General features: G+C 43.5%; 1 protein-coding gene and 1 pseudogene across 50 annotated transcripts in view; both read left to right on the forward strand.

The window, feature by feature from the left end:
• The window catches only part of SFI1 (SFI1 centrin binding protein), a 128,766-nt gene that overhangs the window by 68,266 nt on the left and 36,659 nt on the right, over positions 1–23,841 (forward strand). For all 50 annotated transcript variants that reach the window (XR_010125947.1, XR_010125945.1, XR_010125946.1 and 47 more), the window contains 4 exons: positions 4,158–4,275; positions 8,505–8,607; positions 20,093–20,249; positions 22,279–22,440. Coding sequence is in view for 47 of the 50 variants with exons in the window: in XM_054470395.2 (XP_054326370.2) it covers positions 4,158–4,275; positions 8,505–8,607; positions 20,093–20,249; positions 22,279–22,440 (540 nt within the window). In the remaining 3 variants the exon portion in view is untranslated. The remainder of the gene's footprint in view (positions 1–4,157; positions 4,276–8,504; positions 8,608–20,092; positions 20,250–22,278; positions 22,441–23,841) is intronic.
• Positions 5,781–7,255, forward strand: LOC129023565 (small ribosomal subunit protein uS13-like; annotated as a pseudogene).

Below are 23,841 nucleotides of genomic sequence, written 5' to 3' on the forward strand. Positions count from 1 at the left end.
CTCACTGTAGCTGTGACCTACATGGTTTAGGCGATCCTCTCACCTCATCCTCCTGAGAAGCGAGGACCACAGCTGCATGCTACCAAGGCCAGCTAATTTTCATTTGTATTTTTTTTGTAGAGATGGGGTTTTGCACTGTTGCTCAGGCTGGTCTCAAACTCCTGGGCTCAAGCAGTCCACTTGCCTCAGCCTCCCAATGTGCTGGGATTACAGGCATGAGCCACTGTACCCAGCCATGTTCCACAGATTAATGCCACTCTTTATATATTGCTGGGTTCAATTTGCTAATATTTTGTTGAGGGGGGTGGGTTTGCGTCTATATTCATGAGGGATATTGGTCTTTAGTTTTCTTTTATTGTCATATCTTTGTCTGGTTTTGGTTCAGGTAATACTAGCCTCATAGAATGAATTGGGAAGTATTTCACCTTCTTCTGTTTTCTAAAAGAAATTTGTAGAGTTGGTTTTATTTCATCCTTCAGTGGTTAGTAAAATTCTCCAGTACAATCCTAGTGGTCTAGGCCTGGAATTTTCTTTGTTGGAGGGTTTTAAACTTTGAATTCAAGTTTTTAATAGATCGAAAACTATTTAGGTTATTTATTCTTTTCACTTTTTCTTTTTTTTTGGAAGATGAGATCTTGCTTTGTTGCCTAGGCTTGAATGCAGTGGTGCAATCATAGTTTACTGTAGCCTCCATCTAACTGCTGGGCTCAAGTGATCCTCCTACCTCAACCTCCTGATTAGCTGGAACTACAGGCATGTGCCACCACGCTTGGATAATTTTTTTATTTCTTTTTAGCGCCAGGGTCTTGCTTTGTTGCCCAGGCTGGTTTCAAACTCCTGGCCTGAAGCGATCCTGCCACCTTAGCCTCCCTGAGTGCTGGGATTATAGGCATGAGCCACTGCACTCATTCTTAAGTGAGTTTTGGTAGTTTGTATCTTTCATGGAATTGGCCCATTTCAAATATGTTGTCAAATTTATGGGCATAGAGTGTTTCTTTTTTTCTTTTTTCTTTTTTTTGAGGCAGAGTTTCACTCTTGTTGCCCAGGCTGGAGTGCAGTGGCACAATCTCGGCTCACTGTAACCTCCGCCTCCCTAGTTAAGCAATTCTCCTGCCTCAGCCTCCCGAGCAGCTAGGATTACAGGTGCCCGCCACCACGCCTGGCTAATTTTTGTATTTTTAATAGAGATGGGGTTTCACCATGTTGGCCAAGCTGCTCTCGAACTCCTGGCCTCAGGTCATCCACCCACCTCGGCCTTCCAAAGTACTGGGATTACAGGCATGAGCCACCATGCCCAGCTGAGTATTTCACAATTATAATTTTAATGTCTACAGGATCTGTAGCCATCGCCCCCTTTAATTCCTGATGTTGGTAATTTATGTCTTTGGTCTTTTATTCTTGGTTAATCTGGCTAGAGGTTTATGAATTTTATTGATCTTTACAAATAATCAACTTTGCATTCATTGATATTCTGGTTTTTTTTTCCTTCTGTTTTCAAGTTTGTTGATTTCCGCTTTTTTCTTTTTTTTAAGAAGGAGTCTTGCTCCATCACCCAGGCTGGAGTGCAGTGGCGTGATCTCGGCTCACTACAAGCTCCGCCTCCTAGGTTCACGCCATTCTCCTGCCTCAGCCTCCTGAGTAGCTGGGACTACAGGCGCCCGCCACCATGCCCGGCTAATTTTTTGTATTTTTAGTAGAGATGGAGTTTCACAGTGTTAGCCAGGATGGTCTCGATCTCCTGACCTCGTGATCCGCCCACCTCGGCCTCCCAAAGTGCTGGGATTACAGGCTTGAGCCACTGCGCGCGGCCTTTTTTTTTTTTTTTTTTCCAGATGGAGTCTCACTTTGTCACCCAGGATGGAGTGCAGAGTGGCGTGATCTCGGCTCACTGCAGTCTCTGCCTCCTGGGTTCAAGCAATTATCTTGCCTCAGCCTACTGAGTAGCTGGGAATAAAGGTGCCTGCCACCACGCCCAGCTAATTTTCTTTTTGTATTTTTAGTAGAGACATTTACTGCTATAAAGTTCTCTTAAACACTAACTATATTACACGAATTTTAGTAAGTTATATTTCTGTTTCCATTCAGTAAAAACTTGTTTTCTGATTTTCCCTGAGACCTCCTCTTTGCCCCACAGATTATTTAGAAGTGTGTTTAGTTTTCTAATATTTGGGAGTTTCCCAATATCTTTCTATTAAGGATTTCTAGTTTATTCCGTTATAGTCAGAGTACAAGACTTAGTATGATTTCAGTTCCTTTATTTTTGTTAAGGTTTGTTCTGTGGCCCCAAATATGCTCTATCTTGTAAATGTTCTATATTTACTTGAAGAATGTACATTCTGCTGTCTTATATTATTTATAGTTACAGTGAATCTAGCTAGATATTATGGAATAGAAGGAAAAAGTCACTTGGATGTTTAAGATAAAAAGAGTTGTCCAGGCGCGGTGGCTCACGCCTATAATCCCAGCACTTTGGGAGGCTGAGGTGGGCGGATTGCTTGGGCCCAGGAGTTCGAGACCAGCCCAAGCAACATGGCAAAACCTCATCTCTACAAAAAAATACAAAAATTAGCCAGGTGTGGTGGTGCATGCCTGCAGTCCCAGCTACTCAACAGGCAAGAGTTATTTCTGACATAAGACCAGTTATTTCAGGCCATTCCTGGAGACCTCAGGGAGTGTCCATTCACTCTTGGACTGTTAAATAAAAAGTTTGCAAGTACTTTTAGGCCTTAAGGAAGCATGGTTCTCAGTTGTCATGTGCATCAGAATCATGGCAGAGACAGTTAATGAGATTCCTGTGTTCCATACTCTGGAAAGAGCAGTTAGTGTTTATTTTAGATATTTTTCATAGCTAAATCATCTCATTTACACTTTCCAAACATAACTCTGAGAGAGGCACCATTTTACAGATGAGGAACTTGTATGAGATTACGTGTGTAATAAATGAAAGGGCCAGTAAGTCTGGCTTGTCTTACTCAGGATCCCAAACTCTAAACCACAGCACTATACTAGTCCTGATTACCTGAAGTGTGCTGATTCCTGAGGTCCACAGTGAAACCAAGGAAGATACATGTTAAATTCTCCTTCATATTTTGATTTGTCTTGTCAACAACTGTGAAATACGTAGTTATAGTCCTATCGACTACATCTTGGAGGCTGTCCTAAAAATGATTTATATAATTTTATTTTCTCCTTTGTCTTCTAAAAAGAAGAGAAATTTACTTATTAGTGGTGACTTTCATAATGAAAATACAGTTTACCACAAAGGGAGACCTGTGGGCCATTGCATCTTACGTATCTAGTAAATTATCTTTTCTTTACTAAAAAGAGTGAGCTTGGAGTCAAACAGCAAGTTTTATATCATGATTTCTTCTTCTTTAGCTTTGTATTATGGAAAATTTTAAATATCTATACAATTGAAAGATTTTTTTTTCTTTTTTCTTTTTTCTTTTTTTTTTGAGATGGAGTCTCGCTCTGTCGCCCAGGCTAGAGTGCAATGGCGTGATCTCAGCTCACTGCAACCTCTCCCTCCCAGGTTTAGCAATTCTCCTGCCTCAGCCTCCCGAGTAGCTGGGACTACAGGTGCACGCCACCACACCTGGCTCATTTTTGTACTTTTAGTAGAGATGGGGTTTCACCACGTTGGTCAGGCTGGTCTCGAACTCCTGACCTCAGGTGATCTGCCCGTCTTGGCCTTCCAAAGTGCTGGGATTACAGGCGTGAGCCACCGTGCCCAGCCTGAAAGATATTTAATAGAATAATGAACCTCCATATATCCATTACCCAGCTTTGATTATCCACTCATGCCATTTTTGTTAGATCCATCTCTCCACTTCTTTGCTGCCTGTTTATTCACATCATTTCATCTAAAAATTGCAGAGTGTATCTATAAAAGTAAGTGCTTTTAAAGCAAAGGGTTTTTGAGCAGTTCAGTACATGGATTTTCCTTTAAATGCTTTGTGAATGTCATTACTGGCACAGAGCCTTCGTGCGTTCTTGCACTCTAATTACTTTTGTAGTGCTTCACAACTTTTCCAGCAGGGGGCACTTGGAGGCTGGAGGGATTTAGGTATTCAAAGGAGAGCCCTTGAGCTTTTATCACAACCCAGAGTAATCCATCTCTCCCCATGCCTTTTGAAAAATCTCTTTGGTGAATCTAGATGCAAAGCAAAAGATGCGACAGGCCTGGAAGTCCTGGTTGATCTACGTGGTTGTTCGTAGGACCAAACTTCAGATGCAGACTACGGCTCTGGAGTTTAGGCAACGGAGTATCTTACGGTGAGTCTGCTCAACTGCCCTACAAAGTACCAACCATCATTTTACCTCATCAGCTTTATGGTGCTGGAAAACAGCATAAAACCTCACTTAAAACAATGGTTTGTATTTGGTTTTATTTTTGTGTTTTGTTTTTTTCGAGATAGGGTCTTACTCTGTCACCCAGGTTGGAGTGCAGTGGCACAATCTCAGCTTACTGCAACTTCCACCTCCCAGGCTCAAGCAGTCCTTTCACGTCAGCCTCCCGACTAGCTGGGACTACGGGCATGCACCACTATGCCCAGCTAATTTTTTTTTTCCTTTTTTTATAAAAGCGAGGTTTTATCATGTTTCCCAGGCTGGTCTTGAATTCGTGGGCTCAAGCGATCTGCCCACCTCAGCCTCCCAAAGTGCTGGGATTATAGGCATGAGCCACCATGCCCCACTCCCACCTTGAAACGATGTTTTGAACATAGTTGATGCCTAATAAAGATTTATTGATAACTTGTTTATAACATCAGATTTTCACATAATCATAATTAACACAAATTGAGTGCTTACTGTGTTCTAAACCCTGAGTTAAGTTTGTGTGTGCATGTGTTAATTTTGTAATGTAAAGTATCTTATTTAACCCTTACCATAAACTATAAGTACCATTATTGTACAGATTAAGATATACAATAAGGCTCAGAGAGGTTGAGTAACTTGCCTAGCACATACAGGTTGTAAATGGCAAAACTAGGGCTCACCCACCCATACTCTTAACTGCTGTTCTGCATCGCAGCCCATCAGCATTGTAGACATACTGGAAGAACATGAATTAGTCCGCATTTATATCCAGACATGTAACAATGAGCTGCGTTATCATGGGACAGATTTCACTCTATGTTGTCTGTAGTGGTCCACTGGTGTCCTGAATGGTAATGTATTAATAACTCACTTCCTGCCTGAAACTTGGGTATTGAACAAAATATGGATAATAGGAGAGGCTTTGCAGCTACACTTACTTGAGTTTGAATCCCTCTTCCAACCGGTACTATTGGGTCATTTCATCTCTTCAGCTCTTCTTTTCCTCATCCGTGAAATAGTTACACCATACTTAAAGGTTTGTCATCAGGAGTAAATAAAGTAGTATCTGTAAAGTGTTTAACAGTGTCCAGAAAATCAGTGGACATAAAGAAGTTATTTAAGTAGAAATAAAATAGGCAGAGTGCAGTAGTTCAAACCTGTAATCCCAACACTTTGGGAGGCTAAGATGGGAGGATTGCTTGAGGCCAGGAGTTTGAGACCAGTCTGGGCAACAAAGCCAAGACCCTATCTCTACACACAAAAAATTTTTTTAAATAATTAAAATCGTTACTTAAAATGTATTTAGCAAGTATTTCAAAATGCCTAATTAGTATGCAATTTTACTTGAGTCTGAGTGAATTTTTTTTTTTTATGTGATGGAGTCTCGCACTGTTGCCCAGTCTGAAGTGCAGTGGTGTGATCTTGGCTCACTGCAACCTTCTGGGTCAAGCCTTCCAGGTTCAAGCGATTCTCCTGCCTCGGCCTCTCGAGTAGCTGGGATTACAGGCGCCTGCCACCATGCCCATCTAATTTTTTGTGTTTTTACTAGAGGCAGGGTTTCACCATGTTGGCAAGCCTGGTCTCGAACTCCTGACCTCATGATTCACCGGCCTCAGCCTCTCAAAGTGCTGGGATTCCAGGCATGAGCCACCGCGCCTGGCCTGAGTGATATTTTTATATAATTAATTCATTTACTCAACGTACATTTATTTATTTATTTGAGACAGAGTCTCACTCTTTCTCCCAGGCTGGAGTGCCATGGCACAATCTTGGCTGATTGCAACCTCCGCTTCCTGGGTTCAAGTGATTCTCCTGCCTCAGCCTCCCGAGTAACTGGGATTACACCATGTCTAGCTAATTTTTTGTATTTTTAGTAGAGAGGGGGTTTCACCACGTTGGCCAGGCTGGTCTTGAACTCCTGACCTCAGATGATCCACCCGCCTCGGCTTCCCAAAGTGCTGAGATTACAGGCATGAGCCACCGTGCCCAGCCTATTTATTGAGGGCTTAAAATGTTCTTGGTACCGGGCCAGGCACAGTGACTCATGCCTGTAATCCCAGCACTTTGGGAGGCTGAGGCTGGTGAATCACCTGAGGCCAGGAGTTTAAGACCAGCCTGGCCAACATAGTGAAACTGTCTCTACTAAAAAAATACAAAAGTTAGCCTGGTATGATGGTGCACGCCTATAATCCCAGCTACTCGGGAGGCTGAGGCATGAGAACCGCTTGAACCAACGAGGCAGACGTTGCAGTGAGTTGAGATTGTGCCACTCCACTGCACCCTAGGCAACAGAGTGAGACTCTGTCTCGAAAAAATTTAAAAAATGGCTTCCGCAGGAGGCCTACACACCGCCAGTTGTGCTCCTGCTATGTCTCTAGTGATCCCTGGAAAGTTCCAGCATATTTTGCGAATACTCAACAGCAACATCAATGGGCAGCAGAAAGTAGGCTTTGCCGTCACTGCCATTAAGGATGTGGGTTGACAGTACACTTGTGGTGTTGAGGGAAGCTGACATTGACCTCACCAAGTGGGCAGGAGAACTCACTGAGGATGAGATGGAATGTGTGATGACCATTATGCAGAATCCATGCCAGTACAAGATCCCAGACTGGTTCTTGAACAGACGGAAGGATGTAAAGGATGGAAAATATAGCCAGGTCCTAGCCAGTGGTCTGGACAAGAAGCTCCGTGCAGATGTGGAGCGACTGAAGAAGATTCGGGTCCATAGAGGACTGCACCACTTCTGGGGCCTTTGTGTCTGAGGCCAGCACACCAAGACCACTGGCCGCCTTGGCTGTACCATGGGCGTGTTCAAGAAGAAATAAGTCTGCAGGCCTTGTCTGTTAATAAGTAGTTTATATACCTAAAAAATATAAATAAAGTAATAAATAAATAAGTAAAATGTTATTGGTACTGTATTGATGCTGGGGCTATATTCAGGGAATTTGTGATTCCCTAGATGCATAAGAAGATAAGTGATAATGTGAGATAGCTTGAGGTTTTGCAGTGAGTGCTGCAGGTGAGCATGGTCTAAGAGAAATCTTTGTAGGTTAGAGTGACCAGGCAAAGTGAGTGTTTCTGTAAAGCACAGGTTGCAAACTCTTATTTCCCCATGACTCTTTTCCTAGAGCAAATTCAAAAATTAGTAGAAAAAAAAACAAGACTGAAACGAAAGTCTGACCAGGATTCTAGGAAGGAAAAGGATATATACAGCAAGACTAGAAATCTAAAAGCTGCTTGATTACAGATTATTTTGTGAAATCTCCTGATTTTCAAATGTTGGTAATAACTCTTTTTTTTATTTTTTGAGACGGAGTCTCACTCTGTCACCCAGGCTGGAGTGCAGTGGCACGATCTCGGCTCACAGCAACCTCTGCCTCCCGGGTTCAAGAGATTCTCCTGCCTCAGCCTCCCGAGTATCAGGGATTACAGGCACATATCACCATGTCCAGCTAATTTTTTGTATTTTTAGTAGAGATGGGGTTTCACCATGATGGCCAAGCTGGTTTTGAACTCCTGACCTCAAGTGATCCACCCGCCTCAGCTTCCCAAAGTGCTAGGATTACAGGCGTGAGCCAGCGCGCCTGGTCTTTTTTTTTTTTTTTTTTTTTTTGAGATGGAGTCTCACTCTGTCGCCCAGGCTAGAGTGCAGTGGCGTGATCTCAGCTCACTGCAACCTCTGCTTCCTGGGTTCAAGCTATTCTCCTGCCTCAGCCTCCCAAGTAGCTGGGATTACAGGAGCATGCCACTACCACCCGGCTAATTTTGTATTTTTAATAGAGACAGGGTTTCACTATGTTGGCCAGGCTAGTCTCTTAACTCCTGAACTCAGGTGATCCACCCGCCTCAGCCTCCCAAAGTGCTGTGATTACAGGTGTAAGCTACTGCGCCAGGCCATAACATATTTTTTAACAAATCAAACTGTGTAGGTCAAACACAGCATGTTTGTGGTGTCTAAAGCAGGATCTGACCGTAGGAACCATAAGTTTCCAACCATTAATTGGCAGATCTGGGACTTTTTCTCAATTGTTTTGTTTTATTTTTTTTCCCCAGCAGTGAATCTAGAGATGGTACTATGAAGGAGAGGACTAGAGCTGCGGGTCTGAGGCCCCACACTAACTGCTCCTCTCTTTCCTGAGTGGCTTTTTACTGATGGATTCCGTCTTTGATTTGCTTTTTCACAGGGTGTGGTGGAGCATGTGGAGGCAGCGACTAGGACAGCTCCGCGTGAGCCGTGCCCTCCATGCCTCTGCTTTGAAGCACAGGGCCCTGAGCCTCCAGCTGCAGGTGAGTCCAGCAGACGTGGGTTTTGGCATCCTCTGTCCGTGTTGTCAAGCCTCTCACCCACAGAGGGCAGTGCTGGGCCTTCCCTGCAGCTCAGGGCCTGAGATGGGGCGAGGGCAGAGGTAATCTGGAAGGCTGGGCTCTTCCAGAGGGAGGCTGCTGTTAGGAACAAAGTAGAGGCTTGTCCTAGATGAACCTAGGTCAGTGGCTTCCAGAGTGCTTCTGGTAATTGTGGAGCTGGAGAGGGATTTATGAATTAGTTATAAACATGTTTAGAGAAACAGCACTATACTCTGATTTCCTCATTACTGTTTTCCTACAGCAAATCAGAAAATAATTGGGGCAGAAAAGAAACTAAGACTGAAAAGAAAACCTGGCTTCCTTTTCTTTATAGTTTTGATTGTCTTAGAGTGTTCTTTTAGGCAAGCCACTAGCTTTTTTGTCAATCATAAATGACTAAGGCCTGTACTAAAACTTTCTTATCCTTTGACATATTCTCTGAATTTTTGTCATGTTTTTGTGTCTGCTGGGTACTTACAGAGCTGCCAAATAAGTTATAGGAAATAGAACAGGGAAGAGGAAAAAAAAAATCAGTGCCTGTTTCCAAATGTAGGAATAGTATCTTCTTATTCTAACAACAAATTGCATAGTCCATGTGAATATGTGCAGATCACATGCAAATAGCATATATAGTCATCTAGATCAGTGATCAGAAAACTGGCTCAATGGCCAAATTTGGCCTGCTTTCTGTTTTTGTAAATAAAGTTTTATTGGGATGTTGCTACACTCATTCATTTATGTATCATCTGTGGCTGCTTTCAGATTACAAGGGCAGTGTAGAGTAGCTGTAACAGAGACCTTATGGTCTACAAAGACTAAACTATTTGTTTTCTGACCCTTTAAGAAAAAGTTTGCTGAACTCTGAACTTGTAAGGTCTTCTGAGGCAATAGCAAGGAAATAAGAGACATAGGTCTCGCCAATAATAATAACAGTACCAATAGCAGCAGCAACTGCAGCCTGAGTGACAGAGTGGGGCCCTGTCTCAAAAAAAAAAAAAAAAAAAGTAGTAGCTTTTATTGTGGTCTTACTTGTGTTAGATGCTGGACTAAGTGCTTTATGTGCGTTATCTAATTTTCATAAACCTTTTTTAAAAGTCCCATATTATTGTTAAGGAAACCAGGAAGGTTAACTAACTTGAACCAGGGTCATATGTGTAGTGAAGCTTAGAGCCAGGTTTTTTTTATTTCTTTTTTTTGAGACAGAGTCTTGTTCTGTCACCCAGGCTGGAGTGCAGTGGCACAGTCTTGGCTCACTGCAACCTCCGTCTCCCAGGTTCACGCCATCCTCCTGCCTCAGCCTCCCGAGTAGCTGGGACTACAGGCGCCCGCCAGCACGCCCGGCTAATTTTTTCTATCTTTAGTAGAGACGGGGTTTCACCGTGTTAGCCAGGATGCTCTCAATCTCCTGATCTTATGATCGCCTGCCTCGGCCTCCCAAAGTGCTGGGATTACAGGTGTGAGCCACCGCACCCGGCCGCTTAGAGCCAGGTTTTAAGCTGAGCAGCCAGAAAGCTGCATCATCTTTTTTTTTTTTTTTTTTTTTTTTTTGAGACAGAGTATTGCTCGCTCTGTCTCCCAGACAGGAGTGCAGTGGCGCGATCTTGGTTCACTGCAACCTCTGCCTCCCAGGTTCAAGCAATTCTCCTGCCTCAGCCTCCCAAGTAGCTGGGACTCAGACGCATGCTGCCACGCCTGGCTAATTTTTTGTATTTTAGTAGTGATGGGGTTTCACCGTGTTGCCCAGGCTGGTTGCTAACTCCTGAGCTCAGGCAATCTGCCTGCCTCAGCCTCCCAAAGTGCTGGGATTACAGGCGTGAGCCACCGCACCTGGCCTGCATCATCATCTTAATCACCATGCAGTATTGTGCTGAATAGACTTATAACCTCAGGAGGGAGATGGAACTGATAAATGGGAAAATGCTATAAATACAGGGATAGTGACTAAACTTATAGACTGACTGTGAATATAGGGAAACTAAACATAATGAGACTGATTTTCTGTCATCAGTGGACAACTGTGCTAGTGTTCTTCCCTTTCTAAGAGCCACTTTGAGAGGCCATAAACTCATTCTACTGATGCTACTGTTGCTCAGAACATGTTTAGAATTCCCCTTTTCTTGTTTGTTGTTGTTTGTTCTTTTGTTTTGAGACAGTCTCACTCTTTTGCCCAGGCTGGAGTGCAGTGGCATGATCTTGGCTGACTGCAACCCCTGCCTCCCGGGTTCAAGCGATTCTCCTGCCTCAGCCTCCCAAGTAGCTGGGATTACAGGCACGTGCCACCACGCCTGGCTAATTTTGTATTTTTGATAGAGACGGGGTTTTGCCATGTTGGCCAGGCTGGTCTCGAACTCCTGACTGCAAGTGATCCACCTGCCCCTCGGCCTCCCAAAGTGCCGGGATTACAGGCGTGAGTCACCACACCCAGCCTACACTCTCTTAATCTACACCGCATCTCTATGCACTAGGCAGGTCAGACATCATGAAATATGTAAAATTTTAATTTTAATTTAAAATTTAAAATTAAATTTGGTATTTCAAACATAGAAACATAAAATATAAGACACTTAGAAAAATATTAGCAGATAGGCTGGGCGTGGTGGCTCACACCTGTAATCCCAGCACTTTGGGAGGCTGAGGCGGGCAGATCATGAGGTCAGGAGATGGAGACCATCCTGGCTAACACGGTGAAACCCCGTCTCTATTAAAAATACAAAAAATTAGCCAGGCATGGTGGCGGGCGCCTGTAGTCCCAGCTACTCGGGAGGCTGAGGCAGGAGAATGACGTGAACCTGGGAGGCAGAGCTTGCGTGAGCTGAGATCACGCCACTGCACTCCAGCCTGGGTGACAGAGCGAGACTCCATCTCAAAAAAAAAAAAAAAAAAAAAAAAAAAAAAAAATTAGCAGCTAGCCAAGTACTCACCAGCCTCACCCAGATTTAAAAGGTGTTAGCATTTTCTATACTTGCTCCAGAATTTTTTTTTAAATTATTTTTTGGGGAACAGGATCTCACTCTGCTGCCCAGTCTGGAGTGCAGTGGTACCATCATGGCTCATTGTAGTCTTGACCTCCCAGGCTTAAGTGATCCTCCCACCTCAGCCTCCCTAGTAGCTGGGAACACAGGCGTGTGCCACCATGCCTGGCTAATATTTTTTTTTTTCCCTTGTGGAGTCGAGGTCTCACCATGTTGCCCAGGCTAGTCGGAAACTCCTGAGCTTAAGTGATCCACCCACCTTGGCCTCCCGAAGTGCTGGGATTACAGGCATGAGCCACCGTGCCTGGCCCAGAATTTTTTTTTTTTTTTTTTTTTGAGACAGAGTCTCACTCTGTTGCCCAGGCTGGAGTGCAGTGGCGCGATCTTGGCTCACTGCAAGCTCCGCCTCCCGGGTTCATGCCGTTCTCCTGCCTCAGCCTCCCAAGTAGCTGGGACTACAGGCGCCCGCTGCAACGCCTGGCTAATTTTTTTTTTTTTGTATTTTTTAGTGGAGATGGAGTTTCACCATGTTAGCCAGGATGGTCTCGATCTCCTGACCTGGTGATCCGCCCGCCTCAGCTTCCCAAAGTGCTGGGATTACAGGCGTGAGCCACCGTGCCTGGCCCAGAATTTTTTAAAGTAACAAAATTTAATGGACACTGCCAACGCTCTACCGTCCCTCCCTCCCTTCTGCTGCCTCTCCTCCTTAGAGATAGCCACTCTTTTGATTCTGGTATGATTGTTCTCCTATATTCTTTTTTCTTATAAAAATATGTGCACATATCCGTAAAGAATAAACATGTGGTACACTCCTGTAGTCCCATCTACTCGGGAGGCTGTGGCAGGATGATCAGTTGAGGTCAAGTGTTTGAGGCTAGCCTGGGCAATATAATGAGACCCCATCACTTAAAAAGGTGGGAGGGGCCACGGTGGCCTACGCCTGAATACTAGGACTTTGGGAGGCCAAAATAAGAGGATCACTTGAGTTTAGGAGTTCAAGACCAGACTAGGCAACATAGTGAGACCCCATCTCTACAAAAAAAAAAAAAAAAAAAAAATTAGCTAGACGTGGTGGCGCATGCCTGTTGTCCCAGCTACTTGGGAGGCTTAGGTTGGAGGATCACTTGAACCTGGGAGGTCAAGGCTGCAGTGAGCCATTGATGATGCCACTGCACTCCAGCTTGGGCACCAGAGCAAGACCCTGTCTCAAAAATAAATAAATAAATAAATAAGTAAATGGTATGGCTTTGTGTAGTTAGGACATTTATGAATGTTGTCATACTGTACTTTGCAACTTGTTTTTTTAGTGCAACGGTATATTTTTGAGGTTTAGCCATGTGATTTCTTTCTTCCTTTTTTAAAATAGAGAGAGGGTCTTTCTCTGTTGCCCAGGCTGTTCTTGAACTCGTGACCTCAAGCAGTTCTCACACCTTGGCTTCTTAAAGTGCTGGGATTACAGGCCTGAGCCACCATGCCTGGCCCTATCTATGTGGATAGACAGAGATCTATTAACTGTGTATATTATGCCATTGTATAAACAAGGCATAGTTTATCTGCTTACTTACTGATGGACTGTTGACTACCTCTGCTTTTTAGAATTACGAACAATACTACCAAGAGCATTCTTTCTGTTTCTTTTTTTTTTTTTTTGAGACTCCGTGCAGTGGCACAATCTCAGCTCACTGCAATCTCCACCTCCCAGGTTTAAGCGATTCTCCTGCCTCAGCCTCCCATGTAGCTGGGACTACAGGTGTGCTCCACCACATCCAGCTAATTTTTGTATTTTTAGTAGAGATGGGGTTTCACCATGTTGGCCAGGCTGATCTTGAACTCCTGACCTCAAGTGATCCGCCTGCCTCTGCCTCCCAGTGTTGGGATTAAAAGTGTGAGCCACCATGCCCGGCCCCCAGTTTCTTTGAATTATTCACGGATCTGTTTCTCGGCTCTTTCTTCCATTCGTGTATTTGTCTATCCAGACCATACCAATGCCATACTGTTTTAGTTACGATTTGATGAAGCAGGTAAGCAAGAGTGCAGGTTCTTGAGTCAGACTGTCCAAGTGGAATTCTGCCTCTATCACCTATTAGCTTTGTGCCTTTGAATGAGTTATTTTACCTGTTTGTACCTCAGAATTCTTATCTGTAAGTAGATCATAATAGTACATACCTCATAAGGTTATTAAGGCTTCAGTAGGATGATCCAGTTATTAATAATATACTCAGAGCAATGCCTGGAATATGGAAATGCTCAGTAAATGCTAGCTGTTTATATTCCTATTTGACATATAGTTCTTAAGGCTCTATATTTGAGAGAGAGTCTCCTTTATTCTTGTTTTGTTTTTAAACTTGTCTTAATTGTTCTTCTGTACTCTCTGTTATTAATTTTAGGATCAACTCGTCAAGTTCTATAACAAAGCCTATTAGGATTTTTTTTTTTTTTTTTTTTTTTTTGAGACGAGTCTCACTCTGTCACCCAGGCTGGAGTGCAGTGGTGTGATCTCAGCTCACTGCAAGCTCCGCCTCCCAGGTTCACGCCATTCTCCTGCCTCAGCCTCCCGAGTAGCTGGGACTACAGGCGCCTGCCACCACGCCTGGCTAATTTTTTGTATTTTTAGTAGAGATGGGGTTTCACCGTGTTAGCCAGGATGGTCTCGATCTCCTGACCTCGTGATCAGCCCGCCTCGGTCTCCCAAAGTGCTGGGATTACAGGCGTGAGCCACCGCGCCCGGCCAAGCCTATTAGGATTTTTATTACAATATACTGACTGACAGCTTATTAGGTTAGAAAAATTGTCATATTGAGTCATTTCATCTATGAATTTGATATATCTCATAATATATTGCTGAGCTTGAGAAGGAGAGTAGGAAGGATGAGGTCATGAGGTAACAGGGAGCCAGAACGCAGGGCCTGGCACGTCGCACCTGATAAAAAAGGCTTTGGCTTTTATTCCTGGGAAGGTGAAGAGCTCCTGGCTCTGAGCAGAGGAGTGACATGATTGTACCTACCTCTTAACAGGATTCTTTGATTCATAGTGTGCTGCTTTTGGGGTAAGAAAGGGAAGGATATATATGAATGTGTGTTTGTGTGTTTGTGGGGGGGGGGGGTGTGTGTGTGTGTGTGTGTCTGTTTGCTTATATTTTCAAGAAAGAATAATGGAAAAATAAATGAAAAACTTCCCGAAAAATGGTTACCTATAGGAGGAGGGAGGGAAGGGTACAGGAATAAAGTACTTCTGTGAATTTACTTTGTTACATAGTTTTAACTTTGGAACTATGCAAATATTTTATATAATTACAAAGCAAGAGTAAATAAAAAAGCAATTGCTAGATTTTCAAAACAAACTGAAACATATCAAGTTTGTGGCAATGACTACACAGAGAATAATTACTTCAAGTAACTTTAAAATACAATATTTTGACTGTTCACCCTGGTGGAATGTGTTAAAAGGACGTAATGAACTGCTAAGAAATCTAAAACCACATTCTTATTAAAACAAGTGTTATTGTTACTAGGAGGTTTGAAGTTGTTATATTGAAAGTATTATAGTTACATTGTAAGATAAAGCAAATAATTATGGCAGTGTTGTTAGGAATAAAGATCTTCAATAGAAAAGAAAAGATTACAAGTATAAAAATCAAATAAATCTGCAGTTGGAACTGTAAATATCAATATGGACTCCTCATATATATACACATACCATAAATGCATTTCTGGTCTGGCGCGGTGGCTCCCAGCACTTTGGGAGGCAGGTGGATCACCTGAGGTCAGGAGTTTGAGACTAGCCTGGCCAACATGGTGAAACCCCGTCTCTACTAAAAATACAAAAAAATTAGCCGGGCATGGCGGTGGTGGGCACCTGTAATCCCAGCTACTCGGGAGTCTGAGGCACAAGAATCACTTGAATCCAGGAAGCAGAGGTTGCAGTGAGCTGAGATTGTGCCAACTGCACTTCAGCCTGGGCGACAGGGTGAGACCCTGTCTCAAAAAAAAAAAAAAAAAAAAGCATTAGAAGCAGTGACAGTAGTATAGCATTTAGTATCCCCAGTGCCCAAGTTGTGGTCTTAACTATTTCCCACTAATAGGAACTAGGGCTTTTTAGAGAAATGGCTGATTATAGGTCTGGGGCAGGAAATAGACAACATACACCTAGGACCAAGGAACTTAACAAAACCTAATGGAATTGTGTCAGAAGGACTCAGGAACCAATTTGGAAGGGTTCCCAGGGCTTAAGATAGAAAAGTTTGAGCATCAAAAAACAATAAGCTAGGCATGGTGGTGCCTGTAGTCCCAGCTACTCAGGAAGCTGAGGCAGGAGGATCACTTGAGTCCAATATATTGAAAACATCAAATACATAAAAATTCACGCATTTGAAATAATTTTAAAAGAAAGTGAAACTCATCGGTCATGATTTTGGGTTGTTAGGGGAGTTAACTCAATTCTTTAAAAATTAAAGCATTTTAATTCTTTAAAAATTAAAGGCAAAAAATTAAGCATTTATCCCACCTTTCCTATATAAACTGTTAACTCCAAGAAACCAGAGGGTTAATGAGAGAGAAGGCTTCTTTATAGAAGAATTCCAGTTAATAAATGCTGAAGGAATACTAGAACTAGAAAATTGCTGTTTTGCCACCCCTAATGAGGACATAGATCTAGGCAGCCATCACTAGGTGAGAGGCTGATGGGAAAATATAGGAGAAATCTGGCTACCTGCCATCTGAATCCACCAAACAATCTTGGCATTGCTACAACTGTGGCAGCCAGACATGATGTGCCTCATGATACTATGTAAGGGGAAGTACCCAGCCACGTTCCTGAACTGTTCTTGCCTAAAAAATTGAACATGACTCCAAGCCTAATGCGATCTCTCAGTTTATATGAAATACAGGGGTCAGAGGAACAAGTTAAAGACACCTCGAGGCTACAGTCAGCCAAATCCAAAATGTAGGACATTTTATAGGATAGATGACTTGATTTCTCTAGTAGATTGATGGCATGAAAGAGAAAAAAAGCAGGAAGGGAAGTTGTCATATAAAACAGAACTTTAAGTGACCTAACAATTAAAGCGAACCAAAATGGACCACTCTGGCTGTTGTGTTAGGAATACATCAGAGCCAGGCATGGTGGCAGATGTCTGTAATCCCAGCACTTTGGGAAGCCAAGGCGGGTGGACAGCTTGAGCCCCAGCGTTTGAGACCAGCCTGAGCAACATGGTGAAACCCTGTCTCTACAAAAAATACAAAAAATTATCCTGGTATGGTGGCATGTGTCTGTAGTCCCAGCTACTCAGGAGGCTAAGTGGGAGGATCACCTGAGTCCAGGAAATTGAGGCTGTAGTGAGCTATGATTGCACCACTGCCCTCTAGCCTGGGCAATGGAGCAAGACCCTGTCTCAAAAAAAAAAAAAAAAAATTAGCTGGGCATGGCGGTGCATGCCTGTGGTCCCAGCTGCTCAGGAGGCTGAGGCAGGAAGATTGCTTAAGCCCAGGAGGTTAAGGCTGCAGTGATCCATATTCTTGCCATTGCACTTCAGTCTGGCAGTCTGAGTGACAGAGTGAGACTCTGTCAATAAATAAATAAATAAATAAATAAATAAGAAAGAGATGATCAAGGATATAAACAGGGAGAACAGGTAAGAAGCTATTACAAAATTCCAGGTGAGATTTTCCACAAAGATGATAAGAAGACGTTGGTTGGATTCTCAATATCTTTTAAAGATGTAACCGACATCTTTAAAAGATATATGGATGAGATATGAAGTTTTAGAGTCCAAGATGACTTCCAAGTTTTGGCCTAAGCAGTTGGAACAATGGAGTGCCATTTACTGAAATAGGAAAGACTGCAGGAGAAGCAGGTTTGTGGGAAGAGATTAGGAGGAGCCCAATTCTGGACTCTGTATCTTCAGCCTGATAGGCCTTTTGAATATCCACAGGAAGATATGTTAAGGAGGCAGTGGGATATTGGGATATATGTGTGGAATATTGAGGATGGGGCCAGGATAGGAGGTACATTTGGGAAATTCAGGAGTTCTCAGTAGGCAGATGGTATGTAAAGTTACTAGAGTGAGCGGGGTGTGGTGGCTCATGCCTGTAAATCCCAGCACTTTGGGAGGCTGAGGCAGGAGGATTGCTTGAGCCCAGGAGTTCAAGACCAGCCTGGGCAACATAGAGAGCCCCCATCTCTTTTTTTAAAAAAAGCTATTAGAGTGGGTGAAAAAATGAAGGAAGTGAGTGTAGCTAGATGAGAGGTTCCAGGGCTGAGCCTGCAAGGTGCACAGAGGTGGGAGTCAGCAACAGGAACAAAGCAGGGACACATCCCAAAAGCCAGGTGAAGGAAGGAGGAAGGCTTTGTCAGACGCTTCTGGCAGGTCAAGGGAGGTGAGGACCAAAATCTGACCTTTGGATTGAGCAACGTGGAGATTGCCGATGCACTTGATAAGAGTAGTTTCATTCAGTAAGCCTGTGGGAGTGGGCTCAAGAAAGCCTGCCTGGGAGACAGAGAGATTAGAAAATAGCTCTTTTGAGGAGCTTGAAACAGAAAGAACCAAAGTGTTAGCTGGATGGCACAATGTTGTCTAGAGTCTAGAGAGGGGTGTTGCTTTGTTTGTTTAAGAATCACTGGTTTATTCCCTTCAGAAAGTATTTTTGTGACAGCAATCTTCCCCCCACAACTTTTTATTTCTGACAAACACCAAATAATAGAAAAGGTAGATGCTGTATGTGTTTCACCTAGTTTAACCCATTGTGGTTTTTTGGTTTGGTTTGGTTTGGTTTTTTTGAGACAGGGTCTCACTCTTTTGCTCAGACTAGAGTGCAGTGGTATGATCACTGCTCACTGCAGCCTCAACCTACCAGGCTCAAGCGATCCTCCCACCTCAGCCTCCCAAGTAGCTGGGACTACAGAGTTTCACCATGTTTCCCAGGCTGGTCTGAAACTCCTGAGCTCAAGCAATCCTCCTGCCTTCGCCTCCGAAAGTGCTGAGATGACAGGCATGAGCCACCCTGCCCTGCCAACCCACTGTTAACATCTTGCCACATTTGCTTTCTTTAAGTATATAAATACATTTATTTTGTCTGAGCTGCTCTAAAATTGTAGACATAAAGTTTATCTTAAAGTGTATCTCCTAAAAAGGACCGTCTCCCACATAACCATAATATCATTATTATATTCCAAGAAATTTAATATTGATATGATAATATATAACATGCAGTTCATATTAAAACTGTATATTGTTGCTATTTGCACTTTCATAGTCTAATCAAAGGTCACCCATTGCTTTTAGTTGTTACATCCTGAAGAGATTTTTTTAGGATAGGAAAAGTAATAGCACATTGATATGCTGATTTCAAAAATCTATAGAGAATGAAAACTGATGATTCATAAGAGGGGAACTGCCAAGGCAGTAAACTTGGGAAGATGAGATGTAGCCAGAGCGGGACAGGTTGGGAGGGGACTGACTTTGGTGGGAGCATGGACGGTTTATCCAGAGTAGCAGGAAAGAGAGAAGACAGAGCCCATGGGCAGGTGGGTAGTTAAACATGGTGGACCTTAAGGAAATTTTCTTTTGATTGCTTTTATTTTCTTAGTGAAATGGGAACGATGGTATTCAGTTGAGAGGAGGGAAAGGAGAGGTGCGACAAGTTGAAGAAAAGATATGAAGTCTTTGTCTAAGTTGTCTTCAGATTAGGATAAGTCGTCTTAGATTAGATTATCACTGATCTAAGGGTGTGCATTTATAGACCCTTGTAGACCCCTTAGCTTCTATAGATAGACATCCCTGGAACTAATCTGCCTGAAAAAGGACCACTTTACAGTAGGCTTTCTCTGACTTTGGAAGAAAAGGCAGACCCTCACTTATCCCCAATCTGAATTAATTATATCACCCCTCGGATTGTTTCTGCTCCTTGTCTGCTTGTTTTTGTTTTTGTTTTGAGTTGGTCGCTCTTGTCGCCCAGGCTGGAGTGCAGTGGTGTGATCCCAGCTCACTGCAACCTCTGCCTCCTGGGTTCAAGTGGTTCTCCTACCTCAGCCTCCTGAGTAGCTGGGATTATAGGCACCCGCCATCACGCCCAGCTAATTTTTTGTATTTTTAGTAGAGACGGAGTTTCTCCATGTTGGGCAGGCTGGTCTCAAACTCCTAACCTCAGGTGATCTGCCCGCCTCGGCCTCCCAAAGTGCTGGAATTACAGGCGTGAGCCACTGCACCCGGCATCTGCTTGTTGATTTTCTTCTTCTTTTTTTTAATCCAGAAAAAAATTATTTTTGAAAGCAAAATGTCCCTCTTAAAGACCCTTTTACCCTACAGTCCCATAGCTTATGATCCTGCTAGGGGATTGCCACTTCCTTGTTTCTAATTTCAGCCTTTCCAGCGTGTGTGCCTTTCTCTTTTCCCTCTCCACCTGTACTTCACCCTGTTTTCCTGCCTTTCCTTTGACTATTGCCTCTTTTCTGGTTTTCAGGCTTGGTCACAGTGGCAGGAACAGCTCCTGTATGTCCAGAAGGAGAAACAGAAGGTTGTCTCTGCAGTGAAACATCATCAGCACTGGCAAAAGCGGAGATTTCTAAAAGCCTGGCTTGAATACCTGCAAGTCCGCAGAGTGAAGCGACAGCAGAATGGTGAGTAGGAAGCTCCAGGCTCTCGAGATAGAGGATCTGGTCACAATTTCCACTCTCCTGCTGCCAGTGGTACTGTACTAAGAAGTAATATAATGGTGCTACTCCAGAAATTTTGGCGAAAGGAGATTAAGGAGGAAAATACATCATCCTTGAGTCACATTTATTTCTCTTTGGCTTTTTCTTTTATTTATATATCTATATCTATATCTCTATATCTATATCTATATCTATCTAGCTATCTATAGATTTTTTTTTTTTTTTTTTTGAGATGGAGTTTCGCTCTTGTCGCCCAGGCTGGAGTGCAGTGGCTCACTGCAACCTCCGCCTTCTGGGTTCAGGTGATTCTCCTGCCTCAGCCTCCCGAGTAGTTGGGATCACAGGTGCCCACCACCTTGCCCAGCTAATTTTTGTATTTTTAGTAAAGACGGGGTTTCACAACGTTGGCCAGGCTAGTCTCAAACTCCTGACCTCAGGTGATCCGCCTGCCTCGGCCTCCCAAAGTGCTGGGATTACAGGCGTGAGCCACTGCACCCGGCCTCTTCTGTGTATTTTTTATCTAAATAGGGTTTTCATTTTGCTATAAGTATTGTAATTATTTTGATTAATATGTTGATAACCTATGGTTTTGTGTCTTGCTTTTTTCCACACAGTTAATCAACACTTTCCTACATCTTAAGTATTTGTCGTAAATGTTATTTTTTAACAACTATTCATATTTTATAGGATGGCTTACCTTAATATACTTAGCCATTCTCCTGTTAATAGATATTTGGATAGTTTCTGTTTGTCTCCAGTTATGCAAATGCATGTGATTTTGATGTTGAGTTTTTTGGATACTGTTTATATGGTTTTGTTTCCCAATTAGATTCAGAAGTAATAATACATAGAAATGTGAACATTGGTACACTTTCTAACTTAAGTTTATTGATTTTATACCGAAGTAAGTCAAGCACTATGCTAGACACTGGGTTAAGGGTCTCTGGCGTTTGCCCAAACATCCCTGCAGAAATCTCTTACGCTGCCAACACTGTCTCTTGGGAGAGTTTGAATGTGTTCATTGGAGGATAGTGACCCCAGACCAACAGTCCAGTTGCCCAGTCCTGGAATGTGAAGGCATTAAGCTGTTTAGTATGATAAGCTATAGACTAATGCCTGCCTCCAATTACAGCATTCAAATTCCAGGTCTGATTCCCATCCCCTTCCCGGGCCCTAGCTCATCAGACCATTATCTGACTAGCATTAAAAGGAGATGAAGCTGGCAGCCAGGATCAGGTTGGCTGAAAGCTCAAAAAAGCCTATGCCAGCATGGCAACTGAATTGTATGTCGTTGACTCAATCTCTAAGTCCTATCCAGGAGACATTTGTTTAGAAGCAAAAGTAAAACAGTCCTTTTTGAAAGCAACAGTTATCATTTCTGTTCATCAGTATCTAACCAGAAGCCTCAGCCCTTTGATGTAACTGATTTTATAGCATCCTCCTCCCTAAAATCACAGACCTTTTCTCTTTCCTTGGAGAGAGGAGATGTAGCTCAGGGATTCCTAATGACCTTTCAAGGTTTAAAAAACTTGTATTTTGGCCGGGCGCGGTAGCTCATGTCTGTAATCCCAGCACTGTGGGAGGCTGAGGCGGGCGGATCACTTGAGGTCAGGAGTTCGAGACCAGCTTGGCTAACATGGTGAAACCCCGTCTCTACTAAAAATGCAGAAAAATCAGCCAGGGGTGGTGGCGCATGCCTGTAATTCTAGCAACTTGGGAGGCTGAGGCAGGAGAATCGCTTGAAGCTGGGAGGCATAGGTTGCAGTGAGCCGAGATCGCGCCACTGCACTCCAGCCTGGGCAACAGAGCGAGACTCCAACTCAAAGAAAAAAAAAAAACTTATAAGAGTGTGTGTGTGTGTGTGTGTGTGTGTGTGTGTGTGGCCTTGAACCCCTGCTCTCTGCCAATCGTGGGGTTCAGCTTGTCTTAAAGATGTTTCCAGCTCATCTTCTAACCTTAGGGGAGCAGCACTTAAGTTATTTCTCTGTTGCAGAGATGGCTGAGCGATTCCATCATGTCACTGTGCTCCAGATACACTTCTGTGACTGGCAGCAGGCCTGGGAGCGGAGGGAGAGCTTGTACGCCCACCATGCCCAGGTGGAGAAACTGGCCAGGAAGATGGCCCTGCGGCGCGCCTTTACTCGCTGGAAACACTGTATCCTTTCAGATACTGAAGCTGTCCATTGCCTCAGCCAGGACAGCATGAGCTCAGCAGCATGTGAAACGAATCATAAGATACATGGGAAACAATTGCCAAACAATTTAAAACAGCCTTATCTCTGTTGACAGTCTTAAAATTTTTTGTTTAATTGGAATTGTGTATAAAAAGAGTGCTTATATATAGTTTAAAAATAATAAAATGAACAACTATATATTATCACCCAACTTTCAAAATAGAACCTTCCTAGCACACCTATCTGCTCCTCCCTGACTGCATTCTTTTTCTTTTCCCTCAGAGGTAATCCCACTTTCCTGATTCACATTTTTTGGTGTTACAATTTAAGTGCTTTTCTCTACCCACTAGGTGGTGGAAATAGCCACCACTATCTTTTTCTTGGTGAGAGCATCACCGTGATCATAGTTTCCATTTATTGCGCTTTTACTGTGTAGCAGACATTATGCATCATCCTCTTCATCCTCATAGCAACGCTGTGGAGTAGGTGCCACTATTGCCATTTTACAGACGAGGAAAGAGATTCAGAGGAGCTGAGTGTATTCTAAAGTCACAGGTCATTGGCAGAGTCAAGATTTTCAAAACCTAGGCCTTTAACTCCTGTATACATATTTTTTTTTTTTTTTTTTTTTTTTTTGAGATGGAGTCTTGCTCTGTCACCCAGGCTGGAGTGCAGTGGTACAATCTCGGCTCACTGCAATCTCCGCCTCCCAGGTTCAAGCGATTCTCCTGCCTTAGCCTCCCGAGTAGCTGGGATTACAGGCATGTGCCACCACGCCTGGCTAATTTTTGTATTTTTAGTAGAGACAGCGTTTCGCCATGTTGGCCAGGCTGGTCTCCATCTCTTGACTTCAGGTGATCCACCCACCTCAGCCTCTCAGCCTCCTAAAGTGCTGGGATTGCAGGCATGAGCCAGCATACCCAGCCTCTTTCTTTTTTTTTTTTTTTTTTTTTTGAGACAGAGTCTCGCTCTCACCCAGGCTGGATTGCAGTGGTGCCATCTCAGCTTACTGCAACCCCTGCCTCCCAGGTTCAAGTGATTCTCCTGTCTCAGCCTCCTGAGTAGCTGGGATTACAGGTGGCCACCACCACGCCCAGCTAATTTTTGTGCTTTTAGTAGACATGGAGTTTCTCCATGTTGGCCAGGCTGGTCTCGAACTCCTGACCCAAAGTGATCCACTTGCCTCGGCCTCTTAAAGTAGTGGGATTACCGGCGTGAGCCACCATGTCCAGCCCTGTGTACATACTCTTTTTTTTCCCTTTTTTTTTTTTTTTTGAGATGGAGTTTCACTCTTGTAGCCCAGGCTGGAGTGCAATGGCCCAATCTTGGCTCACCACAACCTCTGTCTCCAGGTTCTAGCGATTCTCCAGCCTCAGCCCCAC

The sequence above is a fragment of the Pongo pygmaeus genome, chromosome 23, assembly GCF_028885625.2.
Source record: "Pongo pygmaeus isolate AG05252 chromosome 23, NHGRI_mPonPyg2-v2.0_pri, whole genome shotgun sequence".
Taxonomy (NCBI): domain Eukaryota; kingdom Metazoa; phylum Chordata; class Mammalia; order Primates; family Hominidae; genus Pongo; species Pongo pygmaeus.